The sequence below is a fragment of the Larimichthys crocea genome, chromosome VIII (genome assembly GCF_000972845.2).
Source record: "Larimichthys crocea isolate SSNF chromosome VIII, L_crocea_2.0, whole genome shotgun sequence".
Classification (NCBI taxonomy): Eukaryota; Metazoa; Chordata; class Actinopteri; family Sciaenidae; genus Larimichthys; species Larimichthys crocea.
In genome coordinates this window covers 30,397,530-30,409,060 of record NC_040018.1, presented here as the reverse complement: position 1 = coordinate 30,409,060, position 11,531 = coordinate 30,397,530, and the positions used below count along the sequence as shown (strand labels likewise).

Below are 11,531 nucleotides of genomic sequence, written 5' to 3'. Positions count from 1 at the left end.
CTCATGCTAGCTCAGTCTGTTAGCTCATGTTAGCTCAGTTTGTTAGCTCAGGTAGCTCAGTTTGTTAGTAATGTTAGCTCATGTTAACTCATGTTAGCCCAGTCTGTTTAGCGTTTCTGTTAGCTCCATGTTTAGCTCAGTCTGTTAGCTTCTGTGTAGCTCAGTCTGTTAGCTCATGTTAGCTCAGTTTGTTAGCTGCTGTTAGCTCATGTTAGCTCAATCTGTTAGCTGCTGTTGGCTCAGTCTGTTAGCTCATGTTAGCTCAGTCTGTTAGCTGCTGTTAGCTCATGTTAGCTCAGTCTGTTAGCTGCTGCTGTGTTGACCTTGTTGATGTTGAAGTCGTCGACTCGCTAGTCTTTGATCATAAGTAATGTGATCAGAACAAATACTCGAGTACAGCTGAACACAGTGGGATTACACTCTGAAACTGGGTGAGCAGCTTCCTGTTTCCCTCAGATGTTGCCTTTCAAAATAACAGCATGACATTAGCGCATGAACGCAGCGTTTCTCTGTTTTTAATGAACACACGCGAGTCGTCGTCACATAGATTGATTTATTTTCTTCGATTAAAAAGTATTTCAAATGAACACAGTACATAAAGTAACAACGATGTTGAAGGGGGCCAAAGAACAGGCCGTACTTCTCAAGAAGGCCACAAAGAAAAACATCAGTGCTGTGTTAGCACTCCACACACACACACACACACACACACACACACACACACACACACACACACACACACACACACACACACACACACACGTTACACAACTTCAAACTCATTTCTCACTTTGTACGTCCTCGTCTCCTCCTCTTCTCACCTGGGATGCAAGGAGGGAATGAGGAAGGAGGCGAGGCGGCACAAAATAGAGACATGAGAAGAATCCTGGAAATGCAAAAACAAGCTACACAAAGTCACTGAACAACAGACACACACTTGTTTCCACACACACATTTCATTTGCCTCTCGTGAGAAATTAAAACGTTCGACTTGTTTTCAGACAGAACTCTTTATTTTTTATAATCGAGAGGCGAGTTGGCACAAACAGGCGGATCCTTCCACAGGATCACGATAATCTTAGTAAGACGTTGAAGTATTAAAAGTAAAAGTGAGATTACAGGCGTTTTCACTGCATGTGCGTTCCTTCATGTTTCGTATTTAAAACAGTGGCATCGATCCAAGCGTTCAATCAACTGATGTCAAACTCAAAACAAACTGAGTGAGAGCGTCAAAGTGCCGTAAAACGCAAACACGTGCGGAAAGATTTCAGTCAGAGAGATTTTCTGTTACCGTATTTTCCGGACTATAGAGGCGCACCTGAATATAAGCTGCACCGGACTATTAGCCGCCGATATCCAGGTTGAGAAATGAGATATTTACCGGATAAACAAAGATTTTGTACCGTAAATGTTTATTTATATACCTGAACTGATTTTTGCCGCCGCCATGGATTCATTAACGCCAAGTTTACGTGCAGCAGCTCTGTTTCCTTCCTGGATAGCCAGATCGACGGCCTTTAACTTAAAAGCTGCATCATACGAACTTCTTCGTGTGCTTTCCATGATGAGGGGGTGAAAATGATTCGCTCCCTGTCTCGTCTCGTTTTTGCACTTCCCGTTAGAGCGCCCCTTAATAGAAAAGCTGCATCTTTGTATAAGCCGCGTGGTTCAAAGCGTGGGAACAAAGTAGCGGCTTATAGTCCGGAAAATACGGTATTTTCCTCCGAAGTCCGACTTTATGCAGACGATGTGATTCTATTCGTCGGACTGTGACCTTCAGCATCATTATGCTGGGTCATGATTCTCTGCCGGAAAACGGTGGAATGCCCCAAGTGAAGGAGTTCAAGTATCTCATGGTCTTGTTCAAGAGTGACGCGGAGAAAAAAAAGGACTGTGAAAGTTTTACCCGAGCGCTGTGGTTCAAACGTGAGCTGAGCCAGAAAGCAAAGCTCTCGAGTTTCAGTCCGTTCCAACCCTCACCCGCGATCATCAGCTTTCGGTAGTGACCAAAAATGATCTTATCTGAAATTACAGTACTACGCCAGGAAGAACGCAGTGTACGAGTAACAGAAGTATCCGTAAAAAGTATTTTTACACTGTACTCAAGTCAAAGATCTGTTTGCAGTGTTACCTATCTGACTGCTATCTCGTGGCTCAGGTGGTAGAGTCATTTCGTAATTGGAGGGTTCGATATTACACATGGCCGAGCTAGAAAACTAAATGTTACTGTAAATCTGATGGTGTTCTTCATTTCACCAGCAAATGTTTGTCGTTAAACTTAAACTGTGTATTTTTGATGCTGATGATTGAAACGAGCACACGTAACAACACACGTGAACAAAAAGGGTTAAAGTCCGTCCCATCGACACGTCACCGAGCCGACGCTTCACCTTCTGTGACGATTAAAACAGACTGAAAACAGCAAATACTCTGTCACTGCCTTTGGTGAGATGAAAACACACACACACACACACACACACACTCACTCACGTACACACACACACACACAGGTGGAGGTGACCTCAGGCAACAGGAAGAGGAAGAGGCGGAGCTTCCTCAGCTCCTGATCAGCCGCAGGAACTCGTCGCGGGTTTTTGGGTCTTCCCTGAAAACTCCCAACATGGTGCTGGTGACGGTCTTACTGTTCATCTTCTGAACGCCTCGCATCACCATACACATGTGACTGTGGAGAGAGAGAGAGAAATGAAAGGAAAGGAAGCGAAGGAGGAATCACTGAAGTGTGTCTGACAGATCAAACGTACGTCGCCTCGATGACCACGCCGACCCCGGTTGGCTGCAGGGCCTCGGTGATCGCCACGGCGATTTGTTTGGTCAACCTCTCCTGAACTGTGGACGGACAAACATGATGAAGCGGGTAAGGCCGAACAAACAAACATGTTGGACTGACGCTGTTTGATGAAGAAGACGATGAACTATGGACAGAAAATGTGGATTGAAAGAAGATCGTGTTGGTACCTTGTAGACGGCGGCTGTAGATTTCAACAATCCTGACGGGGAGGGAAGAGAAAACACGACTCAGTGACTCAACATCAGTGACAGGAAGGTGTTTGTATCAAAGTCTTTCTTTCATCTGTAACAAATTAATCAAAAAACTGCAGTTCCTCTAACGTCCACTTGAGGCTGGCTCCAGAAATGAGTCAGTCTCCATAAGTCCCCATGTCCAAATGTCCAACTTCACAGCAGAAATAAACATGTTTACAGCCTGGTACAAAAAACAGTTTTGGTCTCTGTAGCTAATTTCCCCGTTCATGACAACTGTACTGAGGGTGAATTTATATACAACTCACCTGTTCACATTATATTAAGGCTTAAAGTTATGCAGGATTCAGTTCTGCTGCCTTTTGTAAAACATGAAACTTTATATTTTCAGAGTAATTTAGGAAGCAGTGGACTCATGGAGAGACGTACTAACGTGTGGTTGACACGGTGTTTGTTGACAAATGAGAATGGTAAATGTAGAATAACTCCATGATTTTAGAGAAGAAAAACAACCTGAGGCCAATATTTGAGCGGTTATCCACAGCAGGATGAAACACAACAAAGAGTCTTTTCGAAGATGGTGAATAATTTTGAAGACTCCTCCAGATGGACATTTGTCATGAACCGAGATAAACATTAGAAGTCGTTTTAAAGCTCATGGTCTGAGATGGGAACCGAAGGAAAGTGTACAGATCTGCAGAAACGACCCGGTCTTCACCTCCGACCTGTTGCTCTTCTCTGTGAGGAAAACCACTTTGGACAAATCCGACCCGTTCCACCTCCGAGAAAATGTCACCAAAGACCAAACGGACAGCTCAGCGGGGAATAAGGAAAAAAAAAAAAGAAAAGCAGACGCTGCTTCAAAGACGACGGTCGAGGAAAGAGAAGTTTGAAGGTGGATTCTGTGCTCGGAAATGTTCAGCATGGAAATAATATTCTGCAGAGAAGAGTCAGTTAAAGGTGCAGCACGTCAGATTTAGACGACTCCATACAGAATAAAACTGTTTTCATTAGAGGCGAGCTGGTTGTAACAAGCACCAGGCGACGTCATGAGACTACATCCATGTTTTATGCAGTCTGTGTTGTAATGAGCAACTACACCATTAGATCGCATTATTTCCTACGTACTGGCCCTTTAAGAGTCCGGATACAGCGCCACCTTGTGTGCAGCAGAAGATGCAACAGTCTCCGGTTCATCTCATCCTGAGAGTTTTTCTAATGAGGACGGTTCATCTGTTTCTAATCACAGATGTGAGTGTGTATGTCCAGTGCGGGGTGTTAGTGCGATAAGCCTGAAGGTATTGGGGTCAGTGGGATCAGATTCTCAAACACACACACACGTTTTAATAATCAGCTTAAATACACAATAGCTCTCACTACGTACGCACACACACACCTTACAGGAAGGTGGCCAATTGAACACACACACACACACACACACACACACTTAGAGTAAACTGACTCACCTGGCGAGCTTGCTGAGACCCAGAACTCTCTTGTTGGGGAGGTAACCGATGTGAACCTGCACAAAGTGAAAGAGTCAAGATCACAAACTTCAAACTCGTTAACCCCGCGACTCTGACTGATAGAAACTCTGATCGAACGTTAAACAGTGACTCTGCTCGACGCGACGGAAACATCAGATCTGTGTGGAGTCAATGTGTTAGCTGCTGTTAAATAACCCTAATGCTGAGCCAGTGTCGTGCTAGAACAGGAGCTGGGCTCAGCAGCCCCTACGGACATAATGGCAGAGGAGAAGAGAGTGAAGAGGACACTGACGGAGGAAGCTAAGAAGAGAAAAGGAGAGAGTGAGCAAGCAAGAAGCCGCCGGACAAGAGTAAATGTGGGACTGACTTTTAGTGGTTGGTGAGATAAAGCTGACGAAGTATTGAAACTAAAGAAACACGTGAGTGATGATAAAATATCTGACAGACCAGATATTTCAACAAACCAGCTGTAGATGTTGAGTTAACTACTTTCAGCCTGAATATTTAACTGTTGTATGAGTATTCTTTCTTAAAAACGCAGATGTTGTTCCTGAAATGTTCTCGGCTCTCGTGGCGTGAGATCATCTCCGAGGTCCAGAACACGAACATGTGACCATGAGGCGGAAGAGACGCAGTCACCAGCCGGAGAATCAGTGCTGTGGATGTCTGGAGGCTCTAATTCTCTTACACACACTCGAACACACACACACACACACACACACACACTCAAATGTCAAATGCAATTTGTTGACAAGACGAGAGAAAGGGCAGCGGCAACAAGCGTGCAGAGATCTCTGTCTTCTTCTTCTTGTTGCGGTCTCTTCCTCCGTGCTGCGGCGGCATCAGACACGCCGACTGTGACGGACAGCGTTCATGTTCACCTTTTTTTTTTTTTTATTCACACCTGCTGCGAGAGACGGTGACAATCACCCGAAAGAAGTCGATGTAGGCACTAACTCTGCTCAGAGCACCGGGGGAGTGTTAGTGTTTGGACCCCAAGAAGAGCCAGTGTTGTGCCAGAACAGGAGCTAGGCAATGTAACCAGGCTCAGCAGCCTCTATGGACATATCAGGTAGCTCACATGAACCTTCCTCCTGTAATCAAGATCATTTCTGAGAAATGGCAGTGCTCGTATCCGATACCACAACGTCACCACATCAGCTCGGGGTTACACACATCTGGCTACAGAGCGCTCAGATGTTTTCCCCCCCTTGTTTCCGTTGGTCACATTGCCAACTCGTCCAGCTCCGGTTCTGGCACGACACTGGCTCACCTGTAAACCTCTTAAAACAGTCAGTGGCTACCAGGGTTATAATAGTTTTGGATTTTTCAGCATAGTTTCGTTTTAGTTAGTTTTGGCTTTTCGCTAATTAGTTTTAGTTATTTGTAGAGCAAATATTTTAGTCTTAGTTAGTTTTAGTTTTGTCAAAATGGTTTAGTTTTAGTTAGTTTTAGTTTAGTTTTAGTTTTCGATGTGCGCTTCGATGTTTTTTTTTTTTTTTTAATCGCCTTTAGCAAGGTTGGAACAAAGAGGAAAAACGAATGGCAGTTCATTTCTAATTTCAGTTAGTTTTGTTCACAAACATTTTCGTTTTATTTAGTTTTCGTTTTTTAATTTGATGATCGTTTTAGTTAGTTTCAGTTAACGAGGAGTTTTTTTCAGTAATCGTTTTCGTTTACGATGATAACCTTGGTGGCTACCTGCACGCCGCTCCACCAACAATAGAGGAGGAGGTGGTGGAGGCGGAGGAGAAGGTGGAGGCGGAGGAGAAGGTGGAGGCGGTGTCTCTGTGTGGTGACTCACTGAGAGATACAACAGACAGATGAGAGAGGCTGGATAAGAGGCAACGCTGCTGACAGTGACGAGGGGAGGGAGGCGGTTTAGAGGCACAAACAGCCACCTGATGGACACACACACACTAACACACACACACACACACACACACTAACACACAGTGTGTGTGTGTGTGTGTGTGTGTGTGTGTGTGTGTGTGTGTGTGTGTGTGTGATTCACTGCTGTCATCAGAGCCCATTTACACCGGTGGAAAAGGATCAGCTGCCAGCCCCCTATTCTCTTAAACGCCGCGCACCTGCAGGCGAAGATGGAGGGATAAGAGAGTCAGGCGAGGAGCGAGGGAGGCCGACTGCGTTTTAGTGGAGAGTAATGATGGCGAGGAGGAGCAGGGGGAGGAGGGAGGAGCAGGATAAACAGATCTCAGATAATCTGATTGTTTCTCATGTTCTCTGTCTCTGTTGTTCAGACAGACACTTTTTAAGATACACATCTGTCAGTGTGTGTTCATGTTCGTGCATCAGACAGCGAAGCGGCTGCAGCTGGATGCTGTTTGTTTCTTCATGTGAACCTGCAGCTACATTCTGAATCAGACCGACATGAATTTCACGTCATATTTCAGTGAATTTCAGGAAGTGGGTTAACGACATCTTGTCCTTTGACTGGCACCACAGACCACAAACATCATCATCATCATCATCATCATCTACTTTCTCTTTTTGATTTGATGCTATCACTTTCATTTCTCTAAAAAAAGTCCCTCGTTCCTGTAACCAGAACACGGCGTTGGCGTTTTGTGTCGGCGTGTGCTGCTCTCACCCGGCCGAAGATGGGCACCAGGTGATGCTCGCACATGGAGAACATGTCGATGTCTTTGACGATCACCATCTCGTCGTGGTCTTCGTCAAATATCGCGTCGTTCAGCACGTCTGCGGAGAGAAAAACCAGAGAGGGGAAGAAGTTTTTTTAAACATCGCGGTTGTAGTTCCTCTAAGGTCCACTTGAGGCTGGCTCCAGAAGTGAGTCAGTCTCCATAAGTCCCCATGTTCAAATGTCCAACTTCACAGCAGAAATAAACATGTTTACAGCCTGGTACAAAAAACAGTTTTGGTCTCTGTAGCTAATTTCCCCGTTCATGACAACTGGACTTCATTTAAAGAACCAACGCTCGCTACCGTCTTTTGTTTTCCAGGGTTGCTGTGTTCAGCTGCACGGCAACTATCAGAACAATCAGTAAAGAGACTTCTGACAGTAAATGGACCTTAAAATGATTTCTGATAAATCTGAGCCCTTAAACGACGTCAGAAATCGAATCAGGCGGTCAAAAAAAAAAAAAGCTACTGGACGTTTCATGGCGTCGTTACTCAAACTGCGTCATTGGTTAAAAAAGAGACTTTGTCTGAATGTGTTGATGTTTTTCAACCACCTGTCGCCCTGGTTACACCCCGAGTCAAACAATAAGGAGTCAGTGTGTTGTCCTCTCTCTCTCACGTCGAGCAGATAGCCAGTCAGGAAATTAAAAAGTGCGGCGGTGGGAGCGAGAGGCGAGAAGCGTCTTCACAAACAGATAAAGAGCTTTATTGAACCCCCGGCAACTGAGAAATGCAATAAAGCAACAACAGGGAGGGAGCGCCCGGAAGCAGAGCGACCAACGGACCGGCCAACGGACCGACCGAACGCGATGTTTGCCAGAGAGAAACACCAACAGTTTGACGATATAGAGAGCAACAGCTGAACGGTGGAGGTGGAGGTGGAGGTGGAGGTGGACAGGGCGTCGCTTGTGGTTTCCATCTGTCCTCGAGGGTACAGGAAGTGATGCATACATAAAATGATGATATATATACATCACATAACTGGATTAAGAATAGATCATCAAATGAAATCAGACTCAGAAGAAGGTTTGAGAATTTGTTTATCTGTTTACAATGAAAAGAACAAAGACGATGGGACATTGAAGGATTTGGTCAATAAAATACCACTACAGTGGACGGACTAATGGATATTCAGTAACCACTGACAGTATAAAGAATGGACAGCGTATCCGTGACGTCAGCCACAGGTTTCTGTGTGGTCGCTCTGATCCGTGGATCATCGGTCATCCATCCACAACAATCCACAGCTAACGAGCAGACTCCTCGTTGAGATGTTTCAGTTCGTGGTTTGACTGGAGCCAAATTAACAGAGCTAAAGACGATATGTCAGACTACCACTGAGAGTTTTCATCTGTCTGAAGTGTTTGTAGTTTAACCAGCTCAGATTCTCTGCCTTCAGGTCGACACTGTAATAAAGCTCTAGGTGCCTGGATTAGGAAAGTTTGGAGAGTTTCTAAATCAGAAGAAGTTAAAGTGAAAGCACCGGTTGTCAACAAGTTGACGATGCAAATCTACAAAAAAAAAAAAAAAATCCCACAGGAAACCGACGTTATAAAGTGAAAGCAAAAGTTTGCAGCCGTGTCGTCATTGAGTTAACTGACAGAAAACGCCTATAACCCTTTTAGGTTCCAGTAAACGGGTCCACTATCCTGGACGGTTTATTTGAAATCTGATCTTCTGACTGCTCCACCGTGTTTTCAACCAGAGCTGAAACCAACAGTTCATTAACTGCTAAAAGTGCTGTCACTGCAACATCGTCATTCGAGTCGTGCTACCAATCGAGAGCAAATATTGGAGGTACAATCATCACCTGATGATCGTCACCTGATGATTGTACCTCCAAAATTGGCACCAGCCTCGTCTCCTCACTGCTACTAATCGAGAGCAAATATTGGAGGTACAATCGTCAGGTGACGATTGTACCTCCATATTTCATCCAATATTGCTCCAATATTTGATCTTGATTAGTAGCACGACTCATTTTCGGTGTTAATCGTCTGCAGCTCATCACTAAGAGTGACTCCTTTCACTCATCATTAGATTATTATTACAGAAAATACGCTCACAGCTTGTTTTAATGAAAACAAAGTCAGCTGCAGACCCAATTCACCATTAAAACGTCATTATACCTGACCCAGACCGAAGCTGTGTGTAATAATGAAATGACTTAAGGTCCCTTAATTTGGCGCACACACACACCAACACACACACACACAACACACACACACACACAAACAACCCTGAAGGAAGGAAACTGATGTTAAATCAACCATAAGTAAATAAATGGCAGCTGGTGAGTTCAGACGCCCGTCGGTGACAGAGAGACGAGGTGGGTCAGGTAAGGACATTGTTACTCATCATCAGCTCCTCGTTCAATATGCTGCCTCCTGTTGTGTGTGTGGTGTGTGTGTGGTGTGTGTGTGTGGTGTGTGTGTGGTGTGTGTGGGTGTTGTGTGTGCACAAGAGTGAAGAGGTCACATGTTAACACTCGCATGAAGCAGGAAACAGGGAAGTGAAGACTAAATAAACATTTGTTTATTGTTCAGAGAGCAGATGTGTGTGTGTGTGTGTGTGTGTGTGTGGGTGTGTGTGGTGTTTGTGTGGCAGTGCACACTCACTTCAACATCTCATACACACACACACACACCCACACACACACACACATATTGGGTTTTGAGCATTAATAACAAGTTGTTTACATCCCGGCTCCGTCTCAGGAAATGGTGTTTCTGTTATTTAAAAAGGTTTATTGACTGACTACAACAGTGTGGTGTGTGTGTGTGTGGTGTGTGGTGTGGTGTGTGTGTGGCAGTGATGGTTTAGTTTAATTCTTTATAATATTGGAGGTAAAAGGATATTAGTACTGTTGTTTCTGCTGAAGTTATGTTTTCCATGAAAGGAAACACTTTGCCATGAAATTGAAAATGAAACATACAGCATTTACTGTCAAACCAAAACTGTTTGTTTGTTTACATAAGTACCGTTACCTACAGTAACGGGCACGCTGTGGTTGCCAGAATGCTTACTGTATAAATACGGTATAACTTTTATTAGAACTGTTGATTTCACAGTAAGTTCATAGCGTTTGTTCCATGTCTGTAGATTTACAATGAAAAAACTGTAACGTTGTTACAACACCGTTTACCCTTTTGTGGGAGACGCACCAGAATAAAGACAAGGAGTTGGCAATGATGGGTCAGGAGTAAAGGTTGGTCTCCAGGAAGAAGTATATAGTGAGTTTGGTGCTAGGCAACCGTACATCGCTGACGATCAGCCTGTCAGTCCTAAACAGGTGTTGGTCACTGTGCGAGCTGACTCACGAGACTCAGTACAGTTGTCATGGAACGGGAGAAATTAGCTACAGAGACCAAAACAGTTTTTTGTACCAGGCTGTAAACAGTTTATTCTGCTGTGAAGTTGGACATTTGAACAGGGGACTTATGGAGACTGCCTCACTGCTGGAGCCAGCCTAAGTGGACGTTAGAGGGAACTGCAGAAAATGAACTTTAAAAGATACAGATTGTAAAAATTCAGACATTATTTATAACACAAATACACAAATACACAAATCCTGCTCCTTTAAATATGCAAATGAGGCGTTATCTAATGTAACTTTTGTTGACGTGTATTATATTATTATATAATAATTAACGTAACACGGTACATTGTGTACATTTAAGTCGGTAACACGTGCAGTGAGCAGGAGAACGTGTTAATCACAAGTTCAGATTTCTGCTGCCTAATCGCTGCATAACTTCAATTATCGTTACAGTGTCGTGGGTCATGTGCACGACGACGACGACAACAAGAGGATTTCAGATCCATGAAAGCTGAACCTGTACCCACACACACACACACACAACACACACACACACACTCACACAACACACAAACATGGTGTCTCTTTGTAAACTCTGTGTGTTTTTTCCTGCTTTTCCAACAAGTCAAAGGGGAGTCTCCTGTAAGAGCCAATCAGCAGACAACAGACAGAGCACCACCACCACAGCCTGAAGAACAACACACCATGCATGTCATCTTTATACTCCAGTGTCTCCATCCGTCCTGGTGCTCAGAGGGAGACGGCTCAGGTCATCGTGAATCACCGTCGATCTCTCTCGTTTTACCCGGAGCGTCAAACGTTTTGCACCCATTCCTCTCTGAGCCTCGTCACACACAAAACAACCCCCCACAACACGCAAACTGCCTCCAGATGGAGTTTCGGAGGCAGGAGAGGGGGCAGATCCCAGACCAGCCACTCCAAAGAGCTGCAGCAACACCACTCCACCTCCACCGCCATAACGCCAACACCTGTGCGTGACTCAGCCAAAACCTCGGAAGGACTCTGGAGCACAGCAAGGCCGAACTGACAGCGGGGCGCTA

General features: G+C 44.7%; 1 protein-coding gene across 1 annotated transcript in view; it reads right to left on the bottom strand.

Annotated features, from left to right (window-relative positions):
• Nucleotides 1-539: 539 nt before the first annotated feature.
• Nucleotides 540-11,531, bottom strand: part of gch1 (GTP cyclohydrolase 1) — a 15,869-nt gene continuing 4,877 nt past the window's right edge. The window contains exons 2-6 of the mRNA XM_019257996.2: nucleotides 7,099-7,208; nucleotides 4,467-4,522; nucleotides 2,977-3,008; nucleotides 2,763-2,847; nucleotides 540-2,683 (exon numbers count right to left, since the gene is read on the bottom strand). Coding sequence (XP_019113541.2) covers nucleotides 2,557-2,683; nucleotides 2,763-2,847; nucleotides 2,977-3,008; nucleotides 4,467-4,522; nucleotides 7,099-7,208 — 410 coding nt within the window. The 3' untranslated portion in view covers nucleotides 540-2,556. The remainder of the gene's footprint in view (nucleotides 2,684-2,762; nucleotides 2,848-2,976; nucleotides 3,009-4,466; nucleotides 4,523-7,098; nucleotides 7,209-11,531) is intronic.